Consider the following 21,699-nt stretch of genomic DNA (forward strand, 5'->3'; position numbering starts at 1 on the left):
CCCAAAATGAGTGTAAATAAATTATTGTGAGTGCAGTGCTGACTGGGAATGCAATAGTGCAATGCTTATTGAACTGGGGGTGAAATAGTGCAATGCTTATGGGACTGGAAGTGTGGAACAGCAAACTGCAACTCGGAAAGTGTTTACTGGTTTTTATTTAAAACAAAAGTTTTTAACAGTATTTGGATTGTGGCGGTTACTCTTTTTAGAAAGCTCCTCTCAAGCCTTAGAAAACACCCTTTCACAGGGCACTGATGATGCTGGACAACATAAGAAGGTCAGTGCCAGCTTATATAAATTGGGATATTGAAACAAACAGAAGCTCCAATATCCCAATGGATCCTCAGTCCTCCTAGGCTATCCCTAATACAGTCTAGTCTTATAATAATAATAATAACAGCAATAATATATATAATAATACAACTAATTATAATATAGGCTATATATATCATAATATTTATAATAATGTAATTACGTATTATAGGTAGTAGAACTAGATATATGCTAATTTACTCCAATGATCTACTGAACTAGGCTATGTATAATTTACTCTAATAATCTAAGTGTAATATAATATATAATACAGGCTATGGTATATAATGATAACTATACTACAAACTCGCCACTACTCGCTACAACGTACAACCAACACCTCAACAACACCAATGAAAACGTATTGCAAAACCCACAAGAGGCGCGAGTTTCGAACCATTTTTATCCGGAGGCGATACCCAGAATGAAGCAATGACGTATTCAACAGAAAACGAGGCCTCGTTTGTCATCGTCACGTGATTTTCACGGAAACGATACAAGCCTCGAATCGGGGCTTTATCCTTTCTTTTACTGTCATCTGGAACGCCCCTTTTTGCTCGACACAAGCTCCGGAGCTTCGCTTCAGATGTCACATCACTACATGAAGCGTGCCTCGAAATCGCCCATCACTAACAAAATGAGGTAGGTGGTTAATGTTTATAAATTAGGACCTATTTTTAAACGTAGTTTCATTTTCGCATTTCATGAAGGAAAAGTAAGTCTTATGATACGTTCATAAGATTTTGGGCTTTGAGAATGTGATGTTTCCCAGTTAGAAAGTGAAGTAGGAAACATTCACTAAGGGCACAGATTTAATCTTTTATACTTTATCTCATTTATGATTTAGCATTTTCCAGATAGCGTTAGGTGGAGTAAAAGCTTTTTAACGCATTTGCGACAGGAAAAAAACATTTCCTAGGTGGGCTTTTATCCTTGTTGTTACCTGGCTTGTTTTAATGTATTGAAACCAAATGGGGACTCAAATTGTCAGTTGCTTACATCTATGGATCATTTTTGTTGAAACTTTGGGTTCTGAATTGTGACCTTAGAAAAATGTGCTGCAGGGTAGACGTAAGCCGTTTCTCTCAATACCAAGTACGCCAAGTTCGGACTTGCTTCCTTCGTAGTTCGGACTTGCAAGTTCAGACTCGGAAGAACGAACTGCCGATGATTGCAAATTATATTGCAAATGGAACAGAGAGTACTTGAGGTCGTCATTCAGTCTACGTGCCGTCCTGGCTGTTCTTATTTTAATGTATTTTTAACGAAATATATCAAATGCAAATACCGTAATATGTGGTTAAGTGAACACGTGAATACGCTGATTAGCTGTAATGTATTTATTACAAAATGATGTATGATATAAAACACATTTATTTACTTTATTATAAAAACATTTATTTTAATACTACTAAATGATTGTACAACATGAAATAAACACAAGAAAAACATCCAGTTAAAGCGCAGTCATTTACAGTGTTAAGATTATATAAAAATATATATGATTTAAGTTATGAAACTTAAAGCGGAAGTCCACCCTAAAACAACATTATGCTCCAACACTATATTTCATGCCATATATGTAGTTGATTGTGCTGCCATCAAATGTACTAACTCCATATAAAAAATTAAAGCTTTTAACTGCTACAGTAACGGTGATTTGACGCGTCATCAAATCACCGGAAGAAAAATGCACGACTACATTAATTCTGAATGTTCTAAATGGGGGCGGGTCTTGAGGCGAGATGATTGACAGTAGATGATAACGTTTTTGATTGACACCTGCACAGGAGCTAACGTTAGCTTGCTTTGCTCGTGTAAGTTATATAATAACAACAACATGATAAAAACTTTCTACGTAGTATGTTTACCGTAGTTACACAAAACAAGCAACAACTAAGCCAAATGATGTTTTAGATATTTTAACAATTTTAAATTACCTGAGTCCGCGGAAAAACTGGGCTGAAAACAGTACTCAAAATCTTCCTGACGAAAGTGCTGGCTGCATATTCAAAGTAGTGTAGTGGTGGGTCAGCTGAGGGTCGCGTTGATGTCAACAATAAAAACTCCCGGTGGCCTGAATTTGTTGTCCTTACATCCACATACTGCACAGGTTCTAGTCATCTTTTATCGAGGGCTTTGGTGATTTCCCCCTCAGAGACGGTTAAAGCGGAGTTACTCTTTGGATGGGTTCGTCTGCCGGCTAACTTCAAGTTGACTTGAGTTGATTTGAGAGCTAGTTGAGCGGTAAAAGAAGTTATTAGGCTTGTTCAACTTCATGTGGCGTTGCAAGAATCGACAGCGGGATGACGTCAAAGTACCGCGAGAGCGATTCGCGAAATCATACGGAGGAGTTTGCTTTTAAATCCCTTTCGCGGAACCTTGACGTCATCCAGCTGTCGGTTCCTGTGGCGCCGCATGAAGTCAAACAAACCTGACGACTGCATCGAACAGTGGTTAGTGGGTGGAGCTAATGACTCAGTTTCGCGCAGTGCATTCTGGTTAATTGTGTCCATTAAAGAACGTTACGAAAATTCCGCTTCAACACACTATCAATCTAATAATCGAAATCGTGCAAATTTATTTATTTTTCCTCATGTATAATGCAAAGTGGACATAAATTACCCGTGATGTATCAGGAGTTTGAGCTAGGCTTGCCGCGATAGTCGGTGAAACGGTGATTACCGGTGCTTCAGCCTCTCACCGGTTAGATCACTTTCCCACCGCGACACCGTCTTTCATCGTCGTTTTGATATTTTCGTGTAATTAAATCATTTAGTTTCATTAGAGAGAGAGCAAACACTAACAACTGATGTGTCTGTCTGCTGCCTGAATTCAGCGGAGCTGAACGCGCGTCACGTCACAGAGCAGCCGCAGGTGTCAGATTTCATTTATTGCTGTCAGTGTGTACGAGACGAGGCAACCGACCAGACGATGCCAGAAGCAGCGTGATTAATCGTTTTTGTTATAATATACATATATGATGTTTAATATAAGCGAGATCGTTTTGTTGTTATGTTTTTCATCAAGAAAATAATAAACCCATCATTCAAGCAGCGCTTTATGGAGAAGTAGCCGGTTGCTCTGCTTGGGACTGTTAGGTACAACACAACACAGGAATCCCAGCGCAGAGGTGTTTATTCACAATGTGTTTAGGAGACAGACACTCAATGTAGTCAGATAAATAATGAGTTAACACTTGAAGATATGTATATGAGAAAACACTCTGTGTCCGTGAGAATGTATTAGAGAGAAGATAACAGTAGGTGGGCAGGGCACAACGGGATCCGTTCGGGAAAGTCACTAGAGTGGGAAACACAGCACAGCCATGGACATCCACTAGCACATCCGAAATCCACAAAGAAGATATCCTGGCGGAGCACAGAGAGAGAGAGAGATAAACAGTCAAAGCCTTCAGCTATAATGGCTGCTGGACAGCGCACTTCATCAGCGTGGCGCTCAGATGATGGACAGCGCTCAAGGAAATCCGCTGACAGAGAGAGCGCAAAACTCGGCTGTGCCACTTCTGCCGAGCGAGCGAGAGATCAGAGATGATAAACAATCCAGCAGCGAGAAGACGATGACAGGGTATAAATCCACTAGAGAGTATAACAGAACAGGGAATCTGAAGGGGCAAAGGCAGCAGAGAGCACGGATGAAAAATACGATAAACTTATCAAAACACGACAAGACATGAACTAGACAAGGCTAGCGGGCATGAACATACAAAGACGAACTTGCAAAGAACAGAGGAAACGAGGGGAATTTAAATCAAACCGGATTGGGCAAATAATAGAAATCAGGTGTGTGACGCCGGTGAGTAGAGTCAGAGATAATGAGATCACCAGGTGGAAGGCGCGCACGTGTGGAGCTGTCAAAACAAAAACACAACACATAGAGAAACAAAGACAAAGCGGCCAATAAGCCCGAATTCATGACAGGGACTGGCGGGTTCTGTGAGAATTACCTGCGCACATTGACTCAAACACTTAATTAAACCAGCTGTTGCACTCGCATTGCACGCAAATTAATTTGCGATTTAACGCAGCATACGCAAGCGCTGCATTAAAACAGTTGCGTAATTCAAAAGTGAAAGTAAAATGTGCACGTCTGCATGCACATTTTATAAGCCCCTCCCACCCGGTAATACCGGGATCACCGGGTTTGTGACGCACTGATTAACCGGTGGGAAAATTCTGTTACCGCGGCAACCCTAGTTTGAGCTTGTGCAAGAGGTGGTAGCGCAGAGAATGGACTGCTGATAGTGTTAGTTTTCATCACAAAGAGAGAAGCAAAATCATCAGCCATTAAGTCAGATGAAGGTGGGGGGGGCGGTTAAAGTTTCAAGTTATATTTAAAAAAATATAACTTTTTAAAGGTATATTTTTTGGGCTTTTGTTAAACAGTGATAGAGGAGAGGACAGGAAAGTATAGGGAGGAAAGATGGTATGGGATCGGCAAATGACCACGAGCCGGGAATCGAACTCGGTTCGCCGAAAGTGCGAAAGCACCACATGTCGGAGCTAGGGTTGTGCCAATGGATTGGTTGACTGACATCACGATGGAGAGATAACATTGTGATGCCTCGCCCCCACCCCACTTTGATGCGAGTCGACATACACTAACTCTCTTCTGTAGACTATAGTTAACCTAAAATCTTTGCGCGAATTGCTCTATAAATGAAATTGAAAATATAACTAATGCATATGCTATTTTAAATACTGTAGTCTATGCCTGAGACGTGACATGTGTTAGTCTGTGAAAATATCCTGTCAGGCAATTAAATTTTGTACAAGAAAACAGCCCATATTAATAATTTATTAGTAGCCTATTGTAGTGTCTCGGGAGATCGTGCTCATTGTTACATAGCTCTGTGGCTATACTGCACTGAAGCGGCAGTTTAAAATATAAACCCAGAATTCAGCGAACGCCGAGAACAATAAAACGGAAACAACACTCCGAACGAAATGCAGGATTTACATACACAGACCATGTTTAAATTTCGATGTTTCTGGCCAGAAATACCAACTTGTTCACTTTGTCTAGTTTTAATAAGCTGCGGATTAAAGTACTGGCTGCTCCCCGCGGTGCTGAAGACCCGCTCTGACGGAGTACCGTTGGGTTAGTAAAATAACAAGATCATAGCTTTTAAAAAGAAAAAAATATTTATGTTAAGAGATTAAAAAAGTGCTTAAAGGGACACTTCACCCATTTAGATAAAGCTTTGTATAGTTAGAACCCCAGTCATGTTTTTGAATGGTCATGCATCATTTCCTCAGTTGCCCCTGAGACAGGAGAAATACAGATTTCAGTGTTGCACTTCCTTCTTTCAATGATAATAGGCACCAAATTCGAAATGTATGTTATATTTCGACTATAAATATGACACACTTTCAATAAAGATTTATGTTTCTATGGGTGAAATGCTCCTTTAAAAGTGCACAACTCTTCTTAAGTGGAATAAAGCTACTTTTTTCCATTATGTGCAACCTATAGGAAAGAGTCATTAGTTGGGTTAGTAAAATAACGAAATGATAGCTTTTAAGTATAAAATAGTATTTATGTAAATATATATATATATATATATATATATATATATATATTAAAATAAAAAGTGCACAACTCTTCTTAAGTGGAAGTAATAGAGTAAAATAACGAATCATAATTATATAATAACGAATAATAACGATATCATCGTCCATCGCGACGGTTTAACGTAACCATCATCATGTCAGGACCCGTCTGAAATCATGTGTTTTATTACATCTAGTCTTTGTGTTCGGGGTCCTGGCAGTACCCTGTTTTATGTGGGAAATGCGTGGTTTTAGAATTTAATTATTCTGACCACGCATTTCCCGGGTCTCGTCACTTTTTACCCGCCCCCTTTCTTGTCATTGATTTCAGCTGTGTCCCTCATTAGTTTCCCCTATTTATTGTCCTTGTGTTTGATGTTCTGTGCGCGTTCGTCTTGTTACTATCCTTGTCGTGTTCCTGAGTAGTGCATCTGTGAGTATTAAGAGTGTTTAGTCTAGTTTGTTATTTGTAGTTTATTGTTGGTTTATGTTTAGTTTTATGTTAGTTTAGTGTTTCGTTATCCTGTCTTGTTTTGCCCCCTCGTGGGTTTTGTTTTCCCTGTTTTGTTAATAAATTATTCATTTTAGTCCTGTCTGCATATGGGTTCGTTCTTTGTCATAAATCCTTACATTACGAACGCGCAAAATAAGAACCCAGCAGACATGAACACCCGTCTTGCACGGAGGGGTCGGTGTTATCGCCAGGAGTGTGAACCGGGTCCTTTCTGGACCGATCCACTCGTGTTTGGACCCGGGGCTAACTCTAGGCAGAACCCGACCAGAACCGCCGAACCCCGTCCACTTCAAGCCATCCAAGAGAGACGAACTTTAGGAATGTGGGGGTTCGGCGACCCAGAACTCTCTTCTCCGGGTCCAGAGAGCCACTCCCCACTGGTGTCCCTTCGAGGGAAGCGTGAGAGGAGGATCTCCTGGGATGGGAGAAGAGACTCATTGGTTTATTCCATAGACTGTAAAAAAAGATGGATGATGCGACATCGCCTTCTTCCATTGAAATAAATTGAAGCCAAAAATGTCCGACCATAATCGCTGCCATGTTACGTAAAAACGTCAGTTTGGAGCCAAGGCATGCGCAGAAGAAATCGTCCGTGAAGCCAGTGTCGGAGCCGCGGTATGAAACTTCTGCCCAAACGCTCGCGGCACCCAATTCAACCATGCCAATTATAACGACACGCCCCGTTTATATAGCATCAAATTACTAGCTTAAATGAAACTTATCACAAAAATTAACAATTAAACATATATCAGTGTGAAAACTAACTAGCTTAAAGGACCAAAACCATCTTTCTGAAAATTTTATTGGAAGTGTAAATATTTTTTTTATTTTGAGCAGAGTCCTATTCGTTTGCATGGAGAGGGTGGGGTTTATGACTTGTACTGCAGCCAGCCACCAGGGGCCAATCAAAGAGCCAGCGGCTTCACTTCTCAAGACATATGAGGCACACCCTGTTTATCCATTGCATGTTACACCAAAAACACACCCATTACTCATTATGAGAAGGAGAACAGCCCTTTTAGACCAATGGCCAAGCGCATTGACCATTTATCTTGTTGTTAAACTAGCAAAAGTTGATTTGGACATGCCCTAAGTAAACTTGCGCCGTGCGCTTTAGACCATGCGCTTAGATTGTAAAAAAAGGCCTACGGTCTGTTTGCATCATAGGGGCAACCTTCCGGTCTCTAACGTGAAGCCAACACGAAAGTGACTTAAACTGCAATTCATCAACTGGCCGCTAGAGACTGGTTTCAAAAGGGAGTCAATCATTAAAGGACAAGTTCGGTATTTTAGACTTAAAGCCCTGTTTTCAGATTGTTTATGGTGAAATAGAATGGTTTTGACTGAAATTTCGACATTTTCGGCTGCCCTGAGAATTTTCGCGTGTTTGTGTTTCAGCTCAGACCTCTACAATGGGTTTAATGGTGCACTGGAACAATCCTTCCTAAAATGCATTAAACTTTCGTTTACAAAGACGTTAAACTCACCGAGTGGTCAGGGGTGTTCACTAGTATGCTCACACAAAAATCGCTCCAAAAGACGCATTCCAACAGGTTTTATCGTAGTTTTTACCAACTCCATTGACTGTATTAGACGTCCTGTGAGGTACGGTATTACTCCGCGCCGGGAACTTTGTTTCTATTCTTGCAATTGGCAAAGGCGGATTAGCGCCACCACCTGGGCTGGAGTGTCTATTATTCAAGCTCTAAGCGGAAGAATGTACGGGTGTGAGGCGTTTGGAAAAATAGGTCCACAAGTTAACAACGAATGCTAAAACAGCTGTTGGAAAGCATCTTTTGCAGCGATTTTTGTGTGAGCATATCAGTGAACACCCCTGACCACTCGGTGAGTTTCACGTCTTTGTAAACGAAAGTTTAATGCATTTTAGGAAGGATTGTTCCAGTGCACCATTAAACCTATTGTAGAGGTCTGAGCTGAAACACAGTCACGCGAAAATTTTTATGGCAGCCGAAAATGTCGAAATTTCAGTCAAAACCATTCTATTTCACCATAAACAATCTGAAAACAGGGCTTTAAGTCTAAAATACCGAACTTGTCCTTTAACCTTTGATTTGCTGAATGAAATGGTTTCTAAATTTATTTGGCAAGGACAACGGCCAAGAATAAGATTTAAAATATTACAGTCACCAAAAACAAGTGGGGGGCTGGGACTTCCAAACTTTAAGTTCTACTTTTGGGCAGCGCAATTGAGGCCCCTAATTTCATGGATGTGTGAAGATACACAAACTCGGTGAGTCAATATTGAAATTAGCCTCTGGTCCATGTCCCTAAAAATCTAACCCTTTTCCAGTGTTTCTTTAAAAAATGGCTCCATGGGTGAATGGACCAAAGTCACATAAAAAATTTGGAGAACCATACAAACCTCATTTAGGCTTTCCCAAAAAAATGTATCAGCAGCAAGTATTGAATATCTCAATGACTTTCCACCATCTTGTACAGATGTGGGTTTCAAAAAGTGGTCACAATATGGACTTAATTATAGATGCAGTTTGTATTATTTTCGCCGCTAGATGGCGCCAGATCAAACAATAACAATGATGTTGTTTACTGACGCTCTGAAGCAGCGTGGAATTATGGGATTTGTAGTCTTTAACTCAACCACTGATGGCCATCAATCAGACGCGAACGAGAAATCACGTAAGGTAATCAAGTCTTATAAATGTTGCGTTTGATGACATCGTTTATTTCATTATGTAAGTTTATATGTGATGTTCAAAACGAAATTGTTAGTCATATTGATATTACAGTATTAGTCCAAATTCGATGGTAAACACAGCACAGAATTAAGTTTTCAACTTACAATCTACAATGATTTTTCACATAATGTATTGACAGTACAAATCTTATTGTGAAGTGTCTTAAAATGACCATTTATATTGCTGTACAATACCTTTGATGTGCATATCGTCCGCGGGAAGACGCGCTGATTACAATCTACACACTAATGTTGTGATCAATATAATAGCATACGTTTTTTGAAGGGTTACGAATCAAAACAACTCACCCATCGCGTAAAACACAAGCAGGATCAGAATCTCGGTCTAGTTAAATGTTGTCGTGAAGCTCTCTCCATCCAGATAATGCAACAACAAATTGATCCTCCCTCGTTTTATTCCAAACTCTTCTTGGGTCGTTTGGTTGGCCCGTACGCTTACAGGAGCTGACACAACCAGCGGCAGACGGTACAGAGATATCCATAAGTACATAAGCAAGCGCGTAGCCCGACAGGCGCTATCGCATAGTTCCGCATTTGTCCACGACACTGGCTCGCTGCGTCCGAAAACTCAAGGCAGTGAGGACTTGTTGCCTCGCTGCCTCATGAGGCCATGACTTCGGCCTCGGAGGCCTGAAGGCCGCTCAGAGAAAGGCTTTCCGACGCACTTCAAAGGCAGCGTGTTTGAAATATAAACAGAGAGCGCCTTTGTGATAACTAATCACATATTTGAAAACTACAATACTAATTTCTCGCTAGAAATGCAATTAAAATGCTTAAAAAGTGAAAATATACGTTTATTTTCACTAAATTTGTGCTCCAGCTGCTTCCTTGGCCGCCATTTTATTTTTTCGAGCTCGACCACTGTTGTCATGTTGTTTACGTCAGTAAAGGCGGTGACAAAGGGTCACATGGATATTAACGTCATTGACAGGAGACTGCACTGCCCCGTGTCAATGTTTTGAATGGAAATTTTCTCATGATTTACAAGTAGTTGAAAACATTACAGATATTGATAGTAATCAGCTGGACAAAATATATAACACTGGCCTAGTGGTTTTTGGACATTTTACTGCAAATATCTTACAAATTGCACCTTTAATTATCTTTACCAATTATTTCACAACGACACACTTAAAAAATAAAAAAAAATTCAGGCCTTGGGAGAGTACTCTCCCAAGGCCTGAATTTTTTAGATACTTACAATTGAGACATTTCCTCTCAACGCATAAGGACCTTAGCCTGGGTTTCCCCATGCTGCCTTGCGCGCAAATTTATTCACACTGCAAGTCTAGCATGGCAACTATGGCCCTTTTTTGCCCCTGAAATAGGGAACCAATCACAGAGCAACTTTTGGCGTTATACAATTTCATATCTAAGAAGGATGTTTGTATATGGTAAGACATGATAACCACAGAGTTTTATAGGACCAACCTGCTAGGCATCATCGTCGACGAAGTCCATTTAACTTATAAATGGTAAGTGGTATTTATTAATATCATATTGTCATTATGCCTGTACTGTGGTTGTCACAGTGCCACTAAAATGTGTTGCTTTTTAATACAACATACAGCTACCGGTTTAGTTGCATAGCTTTCAGCTGCGCTCGTACCCGATAAAAGTCGGTAGGTGTGTTCAACTTCATGCGGCGCTGCGCAGACCGATCGGCGGCTGACTTGAAGCAGTGCATTCCGGTTAGTAAGTTTGTCCGACTTCAGCTGGCGCTGCATGCACGTGACTGTGTCATATGGTTTTTAAGTACCGCGAGAGCGTTTCGAGAGTAGCCGGCTAGCTCAGCCGGTGCAGCTTCTCCAGAGCGGCTGCCCGGAGTTGTAATGACGTAACAGCTTGACGTGATTGGTCGCCTCACTGATGACAACGATCACGTGCGTTTCAAGTTTAATCCAACCTATAGTTCCACTAATAAACATAATAAATTCATGTTTTAAAACAGGAAAAAACACTTTAATATGCTTAAATATGTTATATTCTGTCGTGTAATAAAATAAAAAGGAAAATAACAAACTCTATTGGTATTTTAATAATATAGGCTTGTTTCCCGTTATTTTCGGGTATACAGTATAAGCAGCAATTAAAATATTCGATATAAAATGTTTCTGGTTGCAACTTTTTATTAAAAGGTTTGTTTTTATCAAATTCAGCATCTAATTCACTTCATTCGCGATTAATAACAAGGAAACACGGCGCACACGTCACTACGGCAAGCAGCAGGTGTCCGGCTTCACAGCTCCGTCTTCAGTTCCTCCCTCGACTGCAAGCGGCAAACCTCGCCGATCGGTCTGCGCAGCGCCGGATGATCTCGAACACACCTGTTAACTTTTGAATTGATGTCATGTCATCTGGTAAAATTGAAACGATTGGCTATGAGATACAGACGCATTTGATAGACATTCGTAGCGCCCAATAAACGGCTCTGGGCATTCGTAAACCATGCCTCAAATACGAGAAAATGAGCATATGGTTCCCAGACCATGTCTCATTCTTGTTAGGATTCTCCTATGAGACTGGTCAGGGCTGCGTTCAGCCCCGACAAAACGTTGCACAACGTTTATTAAACTGAAACGGTGATGCATTGAACACCCTGTTGTGATGACGCAAGAGTTGCAACTACGGTAGCTGAGAGGCCATTCTTTGTGTTCTTTTTTTAAATGTTTCTAAAGCCTGATGAAATCGTTATAAATGTGTGTTTAATACTGTAAAATACCCTCGATGTTACAATCACTGACCTTGCTGTCCAAAATGAAAGACAACATTCCAACTTGAACCCATTGAGAGAGCTCTCTCTTTACTATCGCGTGGTTTTATACATCTTGCCGCTGATTGGGCTGACATTTCTGACACACCCACCAAACAAGAGAAAACGCTTCTAAAACCTGTTGCATTCCGTTGCACACCGTTTCCAGGAAACATGTCGTTCAACCCGGAAACCGTAGCAAAACGTTGCGCACCGGTGTGAGATTGAACATGCCCCTGGTGTTAGCCTGGCCATAAGGACCTAGAAATCGTAGACCCCCCAGTAGAATTGCTTTTAAAAGAAATACAAAATGGACATTCGATCAATAAAATCATTTCTAGAATATATCTGTTATTTCTTTCGAAGAACCCAAATAACACAATACAGATAAAGGAGAAATGGGAGCTGGAAATTAACAAAACAATTCCTCTGGAAACTTGGGAGGAAGTTTGCAGGGAGCAGGCGCGGAGCTATGGGCGGGCCTGGACGGGCCTGGGCCCGCCCAGATTGACAACTGGCCCGCCCAATCAGAAATGTAAAAAAATACTACTCTGTATAGTTAGACATGGATACTACTTCATATGGTGTATTTTATCTATTGCATGTTATGTTAAAAACAGTAAAATTATAAGTAAGCCTGATAACTATTTAAAAACTATTATAAAGAAGTTGAATGTTGCGTTTCATTATGGTTCTTATGAGAAAAATATTCCCGAGCAGCTTTCAGCTATGATCACTTTGAGAACTTTTTTTGCAAGCAAGTGGAAAACGTATTTTGAATAACAACACGTTATCAATATGTGCTGCGCGCTTTCCTCTCAATAACATAAACACAACAAATATGACAGCGGGGTAAAAAATAGAAAGAAAAGATCTGATCACAGTGTTGTTGTTTGATATAGCCTATTAGCTCTCTAACTCAGCACTATAAGTCACGCCACGTTTATTGCTACACTTTATACAATATAGCCTATTGCTTTTAAGCAACAAATAGCCTATCATTACAACCTATAAGCCTACTGTGTAATTGAGACATTAATTTAAGAAATGCATTAAAAGCAGAAAGACGTAGGCTGCCGAAATATAGTGGGTTCACTTCAATCCACACCACAGACGTTCTTGGTTTGCTTCTTATTTATTAAATCAAGGCAATTGTTTGATTAAACATTGATTAATATTAAGATACAATTTATACAAAACGAAATTCACTTTAAAGAAAATCTTTCTACAAAACAAACCTATGCAGGGCTCGCAAAATCGCTAGCCCGTCTGCGGAGGAAAAAACATTGTAATGTGTTTGCATTCTCTCAGATTTAGTTAGGTAATTATATTGTATGTAATTCGGTGTCATCTTGTTAGTCATTACTATCCCCACTAACAAGTGAAACTGTCAGGAAATGAAGTGAAAGCATATTTAAACCCATTATTCCTTTCGTGTTCACGTCTCATATGCGCGCTCCTCGGCTCCGCTCTTCACGAGTAGGCTACCCGCTTGCTCTTATGCTCATCAAAAAGTATATTAAATGTTTATTTATTTGTCATTTCGTTTAACCTCAGAGTCAAACATTATTCTAGCAATTCCCTTTTTCTTTCTTTATTTAGTAAGTTAACTTAAATATGTGAGAACGAAAATATATTTTTAGTGATTTGCATGAAGAGAATATGATGTTAGAAGCTTCATTTTAAGCATTTAGTTTAATTTAGTTTAATTTATTTAAACAGTTTTAATAGGCTATTTTAAAAAGTATTAGGTTTTTTGTGTTCATTTATATTTTTTGTCACTGTGTGCAGGTTCGTTTTTGTAGGCTATGACACCCCAATAATTTGTTTTTACCAAAAAGGCTTAATTAATGTCATGCTGCATTACAATTTAAAGTATATCAATAATGTCAAAAATGTGACGTGCAGTTCGGGTGTGTGTGTATGCTGTTTAAATTAGTGTTCTCACCAATAAGCTTGTGATTCCTGAAGTTTTAACGAATTTTATAGACTTGTTATAGTTTCTTATTCAAAAGTGACACCCATAAATTCAGGCCCGCCCAGACTTAATCCATGCCCACCCATATGTCACGTTCTGCATTCGCCACTGGGAGGGAGGGAAATCAAATGGAATATAATAACCAGATTTTTTCGAACTCCACAGATAATTGCAAAATGGAATCCTTCCTGCTCAGACAAGTGCTGAAGAAACTGTGGCCAGCATGTTGGCAACCACACCCATATTTTGTGGTCATGTACAAAATTAAGAAATTTTTGGAAAGATATATTCGATGCATTCGAAGCATCTTCCATTTTGAAATCCCAGAAGATCCTATAATTGCCCTTTTGTGTGCCCAGAGGGCTTTGAGGGTAGAGCTAAAATATATTTTCTACAAATTCTTTTTGCTGCGGCTATCAAATGTATTACATGTAGATGGCTAAAACCTGACCCCCCCATCATACAATGCCTGGATTCAGAAAGTGTAGGAGTTTTACGAAAAGGAACAAATTACATATTCTGTACAACTTTTCTTACGAAAAATTAATTTCTTAATGAGATGGGCTCCTGTAATGCCTTTGATACTTCAGAGATCTTATATCATATGATCACATCCCTCATGTGGTGTTCTCTACTTTTCCTTTTTTTTTCTTATGTATTTACTTATTTATCTATTCATTTCTAATCTCTTTCCACCCCTGTGGTAGGTGTATTTGTTTTTATTATTTAGATAATGTGATCTGATGTAATTAAAATGTAATTATTGTCAAGGCTGTTGGAATAGGATGGACAGACATGTTAAAAATGTATAAAATGTTAATTTGTGATTCAAAATAAAAATATAGGTTCAAAAAAAAGGGAGTCAATCCCTATAGATCCACATGCTAAAATGCCAAACTTTACTGCAGAAATAAATATGTTTACAGCCTGGTACAAAAAGTGTATATAGCTACATTTGCCCTTCACAACAAATGTGAGGGGGTTAATTATTTTGTAACTCACCCGTTTAAATTATATTAAGCCTTAAAGTTCATTAGAATTAAGGGCATGGCCACTTGAGTGAGGGGTGAACTGCCCCTGCTACTGTCGAGCTAGGCGAGCATGGTTTCAGCAGTCAGGCACCTCAGGTCTATCCACATCCCATCTTTTTGGCCATTTTCATTCAGAGTGATGCAAGGGGACGCTGCCAAGCTGGCTTCAAAAAAGGTCTATGGTTCGCACACACCCAGAGCCACTGAAATGAGCCGCTCTGAGAAACAGCCAATCAGAACAGAGCTCAACATTAGTGACCCTTTCAGAAAAAGTAATAATAGACCATTTCACTCTGGGGACAAATCCTAGGGTTGTAAATGGAGATGTAAAACAGTTTTTGGATAATTTTTGCACTTAAAGTCACATACCTTCTATGTAGGTATCAGGGAACAATTTAACATATTGTATCAATGCATTCTTTGGCACCTTAAAAAAATTGTTAAAAAAAAACGGTTTGTATGATGGTTTGGTTTAGGGTATGTACAGAAAATATCAGTCAAAGGAAAGTTTTGAAATAAGAGTATAAAATAAGAGTATAGTTGTTTGTGTACATGGAATGTATTACATTTTATCCAAATGTTTTATCTCATATTTTTGAATAAATGTTTTTATTTTGTCTGAGCATTTTCATGTTTGTATTTCAGTGACGACAATACCATAAAAACCAGACTGCTTCAGCAGGAGTGCCACTTTACGTGGTCTTTAAGAGAAGAAGACTTTTTTGTCACTGATTTACTGAATCGTCTGGATGAACAGATTCAATTGGAATCCGGTGAGGCAAGAGTTACACGAGCTTACAACAGTTTAGGATTTGTTCATTATATTCACGACAACCTGCAGGAAGTGCTCAAAAATCTGCAGAAATCTGTGCAGCTCGCAAATGAGTACTACGAAGAAAAAAGTGATTCATATCTTATTGTTACCTATGGAAATCTTGCTTGGTTACACTATTACATGAAAGAATTCTCCACATGTGAAGACTACTTGAGATTGTTAGAGAGGATTCACGAAACATCTTCTGAAGATCTCGCCTATAGCATTTCTCTAGAGGTGCTCCGAGAAAAGGGTTGGGCGTTTCTCAAATTCTGTCGAAAATACTACAATGGTGCTAAGGAGTGCTTCAGACAAGCCCTTGAAAGAAACCCACATGACAGTGATTTGAACGCAGGTTATGCTATTGCATTGTATCGCACAACTGAGACCCCTGACTTTCTGTTAATTCAACAACTCCAAAGAGCTATAAAGCTTAATCCAGATGATGCCGTTTTACTTGTGCTGCTCGCCCTGAGAATGCTCCAAGTCACAGATGATGAAAAAGCATCTCAAACTCAATTGGAGTTGGTGATTTCTGCCTTGTTAAAGTCTCGTGAAAACTCTCATGTTTTGAGATACGCTGCACAGTTTTTCCGCCAATTGGGAACTATGGATGTCGCCATTCGTCTTCTTGAAGAAGCATTGAAGAATACACCAGATTCAGCCTTTTTACACCATCAACTGGCCAGGTGTTATATCAATAAAAATCTAACACTGAAAATGAAAAAAGCTGAGTGTGATGAAAAGGTTCTGAACAGAAGTATCTATCATCTGGAAAGGGCAATCGCATTGAAGCCCTCATTCATCGTTGCTTTGGCAGATTTGGCTCTACAGTATGGACTAAAAGGTAGTTTCCCAAAAGCTGAGAAAAAGTTTGAAGAAGCGTTCGAATCAGCCAATATTAAAAAGGATCAAAAGGATCTGCAGATGGTTTATTGTTTATTTGGCCAATACCAGCTCATCTGCCATCACTCTGAGGAAAAAGCCATTTACAATTTCATGCAGGGTCTGAGGCTTCAGCCCCAAACATCAGAGGGCGAGTTGTGTGAGAGTAACCTGAGAAAGATTGCTGAAGATCATATCAAAAACACCCAAAACCCAGAGGACATAAATGCGAGTGGAATATATGGATTCATTCATGAAGTGAAAGGAGAAAAACAACAAGCTGCTAAATACTATGAGAGAGCTCTGAAGTTTGGATATGCTGATTGTAAGCACAATTCTGGGTTATTCTTTTAGCATATTCAAGGGTGAGATTGCCATTATGCCAACAGTGGGAATAATGAAGTTACACATTTACTTCCACAGATTTGAAAGTTCTATAAAGATATAGTAGATATAAACATAAGTAGCATGGAAACCTTTGGTACAGTATATGACTTTAAATGTCTGGTAGATGTACACATTTGTGAAGATTTTAGATAATTATTTACATTGTTTATATATTTACATACTGTATAAAATGTTTTGTAGCGGTATTTGGCTTTGCAATTAATGGGTTCGGGTGCCAGGGGTAAAAACCACCACAGTAATCAAATTACTTTGTAATTTACCACCAACTTATATGCTAAGAAATCCAGTTGAAAAAAACATACCAAAAAGTAGCTTATACTTTTGTATTTTATAGCTTCATACAGTTTGCATTTAGATATGAGCACAACATTACGTAACTACATAGAGAACAAAATCACACAAAATAAAAAAAAATAAAAAAATAAAACATTTCCAGGCCCAGACACATTTACCTTCTATTACCGAAACAACTATCAACGGTTGACATCTTCTAAACAATCCATCATGATGATAATCTCCACATGACAGTAGACCCTTATAACTTCATGTGCATATGATCCTAGTGCACTCTATAGGCCTCCAAATAGATACAGATCTGAACACACTTATGATACAAGCACATAGAGTAGATAGACTAGCATACACACAATAAAAGAGTCTTTAACATAGGTGCACTGTAGTAGAAGCAGTCTTTAGTATATGCACAATAGAATAGTCTTTAACATATGTGTTTTTCAAAGGCCTCAGGAAAACAGCAGATCTGAACACTTTAATCTGAGCACATCAATTTAGACTCTAGTATATGCACAATAGAATAGTCTTTAACATATGTGCTTTTCAAAGGCCTCAGGAAAACACCAGATCTGAACACTTTAATCTGAGCACATCAAGTTAGACTCTGGTATATGCACAAAAGAATAGTCTTTAACATATGTGCTTTTCAAAGGCCTCAGGAAAACACCAGATCTGAACACTTTAATCTGAGCACATCAATTTAGACTCTGGTATATGCACAAAAGAATAGTCTTTAACATATGTGCTTTTCAAAGGCCTCAGGATAACAACAGATCTGAACACTTTGTATAATAAACACACCAAACAGACTAACATGTTCCCAATTAGAACCGTTGGACTACTAGGCCTGGAAAAACTCACATTAATAAATCCCCAACATACTCAAACCAAAACACCACTTTACTTAGAGCGCTCCACCAAAAAAAGAAAAAGAAAACAATTGCCTGCCCGTACCAAAATCTCTCTAAATTTAGCGGCATACTCTCTCTCTCCGGTATAACAAACAACGCTCTCGTAAAGGCAAAAATACTCTTGTATTACACATAAACCGAGGAATCATCAACATTGACTCCCGCGCTAATATTATACCATACACTCACTTTAACGCAAAATTAGGCGGTTTCAGTACAAGAGAGTAAAAAATATACCAACATACTCACGGCAGTGCAACCCACTGCACACTCCAACAACAACAGAGGAGAAACGCGAGCAAACCTGAATCTACACCTGAACGAGAGCGCGACCCGGCTCACAAGAGAGAGAGAGCCAGAGCGAACGAGCATCCGAACCAAACTCCCTTAAATAACTTCCGGTATCGCATATACACACGCATAAGCTCCGCTACCACTAATAAACATAAACTCCGCTACCACTTAATAGAAAAAAAATATTGACAACCGTCACATTTACTCTTTCTCAGCCATTGACGAGTTAAAAAGAGTCAATTAAGAGAAAATGCTTCCCTGCCAATGACAAGTTTTTTCCGGCAATCTGTAATACCGCTATTATCCATCAGGTGGCTTACCCAACTTATAAAACCTGGAAGTATTCCCTTGGGGCCTTTACAAAAATGGAATTATAACAGCTTTTTGCTCAAAATTTGGTATTTTAGAAGAAATTAACCCATATTTGAGAGGTGATAAAAATAGAACAAATAAAGGTAGGATGAAACACTTTTTTTCGAAAGCAGAGGGTCTGTTCTTGTATTTGATATGTTTATATATTTAAAGGGGAACATTTTCTGGAAGACATTAAACTTTTTTGAAAATCATAAAAAATGCTGGCGCTGACTGGCAACTTTTTTTTTTAAACGCTGGCGGGGAAAGAGTTAAAGCATATTTTCATACAGTATATCTTGGTTACAACATCTTAAAATAAAACACCTTAAAAGTGACCATGACTAAACCTTGCACACTTCCAACAAATGTTGCTTTTATTTGTGAATTTTATTAATGATGTAACTGCCGATGGTCATAGCAAAATGAATTCACAGCTATTGATGGTTTCAGCAGCAACAACATAAACAAACGGCTTTTGTGGACTGAACACAACTTGCAGTAGACTTCCACATAGAGTTGATTACAACAAAGTAATTTTCCAGTAGTTTATTTCTGATAACGAGGGAAATTAATAAAGTAAATTACCTATAATGTATATCATATCTAACACGTATCAACTATTACATTCAGCTAATGTTGCTGAGAAAGATGAGACGTATATAGTGACATAAGACTTGGCTCTGTGGTGGCTCTCTACCGCATGGAAAGGCAATCCGGTTTTCAAAGGCTTGACAGTCAAACCAACTCGAACCAGCATAAATTTACAGTAAAATACTGGCAGCTGGGTTGCCAGCCGTTTACTGTATTTTTAAAGAACCACTACTGTAAACAACATTAACAGTCTTGCACTGTAATTGTCAGATACAGTATAACGCTGTAATTTATTTATTTTTACAGTATACACTGTAAAACTTTACACTGTAAATTTACATACAGGCAGCTATATTGCCAGCAAATTACTGTATTTTTACAGAACTATAACCCATTCTGTATTTTACTGATATGCCACTTTTAAATTAGGAATTTATATTATATGTGTAACAGTAACAATAGTCTCAAATGGAAATTAAATACATAATACACAAATACAAAATTCTTAGAATATAAAACTTTATTTTTTAAAAGCAAAGGCCATAAAATTTACATAAACATGTTTGCTGAAATGTCAGCCGGATGCATTACAATTAATAAACAGTTGACAGAACAGTTATGAATTATCAGAACATTAACAATCAAGTGATCTTATTAACTTTCAAAGAATGGAAATGTTTCAAAATATTTTAAATGATGCAAAAAAAGAAAGTCAGGAGGGAAAATACATTAAAGGATTACTCTACTTTCTTAATAAAAAATCCGGATAATTTACTCACCCACATATCATCCAAAATGTTGATGTCTTTTTTTGTTCAGTCAATAAGAAATTAAGTTTTTTAGGGAAAACACTCATTGCTTTTTCTCAATTTTAAAGACTTTATAGGACCTCAATAGTTTACAGTAGTGATGAGCGAGTCACCCGAAACTCGGATCATTTAACCCGATCCCTAAAATGACTCGAGAACCATGAGTCCTTAGTGACCATTAACCCGAGTCAGTTGAGTCCTCTCAGATTTTGCATTAAAAATGAGAAATTGTATCAAACACAAAGCTCTTCAAATGTTTACAACAGAATTACAACAAATAACTCTACATAAGCTGCCATAGGTTCTATAACTTGCAACAACGAGTTAATTTACATCACCAAATGTCGACTGGGGGTACCGAGTGAACCAAAAGCTGCTATTCCGGATCATTATTTCTTGCAGCTCCGAGTCCGAGTACAAAGGGATGCGTGCGCGCGACAATGAGTTGGTCGGCAGCTCGGGGATTCACACAGAGAGTGACTCAAGTAACTCATGGAGCTTGAATCCTGGGCTAGGAGAAACAAGCCTTGCTCGTGTTGTTAACCCACTGACTCATGTAGGCTAATCTGTTGAAATATTTGACTGGCACAATGTTTTGGGTAGAAGCTGCAAATGTTTAACATTTTTAAATACGAGGACTGCTGCAGCAGTGCTGCTGGAAAGATCCGCCACCGACGGACGTACACGGCTCCTCTTGTTGACTGAGTCACTCAGAGTGACGCGAGTGGTTCACTCACAGGACCCGTGCAGGAGCGGGCGAGCGGCTCTGTCTGGGACTCACTCACAAGATTAACCGAAGCCTATCGTGGATCTTTTAAGTCAATCTGAAACAGGACACGTTCCTCTCACGTCCAAGTCAACCAAGCCTGACATCATCTAAATGTGGTGTTGATATATTTGTCGTTATGAAATGAAACTAAACACACCAAACTTTTACAGTTATGTTATTGATAATGTTACCAAGGGCATGCATGTTTTTTACGAGTTCCTCAGGTCACATAAGCCCTTTTTTGTGAGCAGAGGAGTCATAAACTCGTAGCTGCACGCGTGATCCGAGTTGCTTGGTTGGCATTAGTATGACTTAGCGATTGGAATTGGGAGATTTTGACCAAGTGACTCAAGTGACTCGAGTGACTCGCACAACCCGGATCATATTAGTGAGTGACTCAGAATAACCCGAATCCTTAAAAAGATCCGGGTTGACCATCACTAGTTTACAGATTAAATGCAGTTTAAAATGTGCAGTTTTGATGCAGCTTTAAAGGGCTCTAAACGATCCCAACCAAGGCATAAGGATCTTATCTAGCAAACCATCATCATTTTTATTGAGAAAAATAAAAAATAAGTACTATAAATCCATAACTTCTCATCTTGCACTAGCCTTGTGTCCCACCAGCGCAATCTAACGTAATGCTTAAGCATGTTGAAAGGTCACACGTGAT

General features: G+C 38.9%; 1 protein-coding gene across 3 annotated transcripts in view; it reads left to right on the forward strand.

Moving 5' to 3' along the window:
• The first annotated feature begins 856 nt into the window (after nt 1–856).
• Nucleotides 857–21,699, forward strand: part of LOC135774232 (uncharacterized) — a 74,133-nt gene continuing 53,290 nt past the window's right edge. For all 3 annotated transcript variants that reach the window (XM_065284189.2, XM_065284190.2, XM_065284191.2), the window contains exons 1-2: nt 857–954; nt 15,543–16,921. In XM_065284189.2, the coding sequence (XP_065140261.1) occupies nt 899–954; nt 15,543–16,921 (1,435 nt within the window). In that variant the 5' untranslated portion in view covers nt 857–898. The remainder of the gene's footprint in view (nt 955–15,542; nt 16,922–21,699) is intronic.

Source organism: Paramisgurnus dabryanus, chromosome 5 (genome assembly GCF_030506205.2).
Source record: "Paramisgurnus dabryanus chromosome 5, PD_genome_1.1, whole genome shotgun sequence".
NCBI lineage: Eukaryota > Metazoa > Chordata > Actinopteri > Cypriniformes > Cobitidae > Paramisgurnus > Paramisgurnus dabryanus.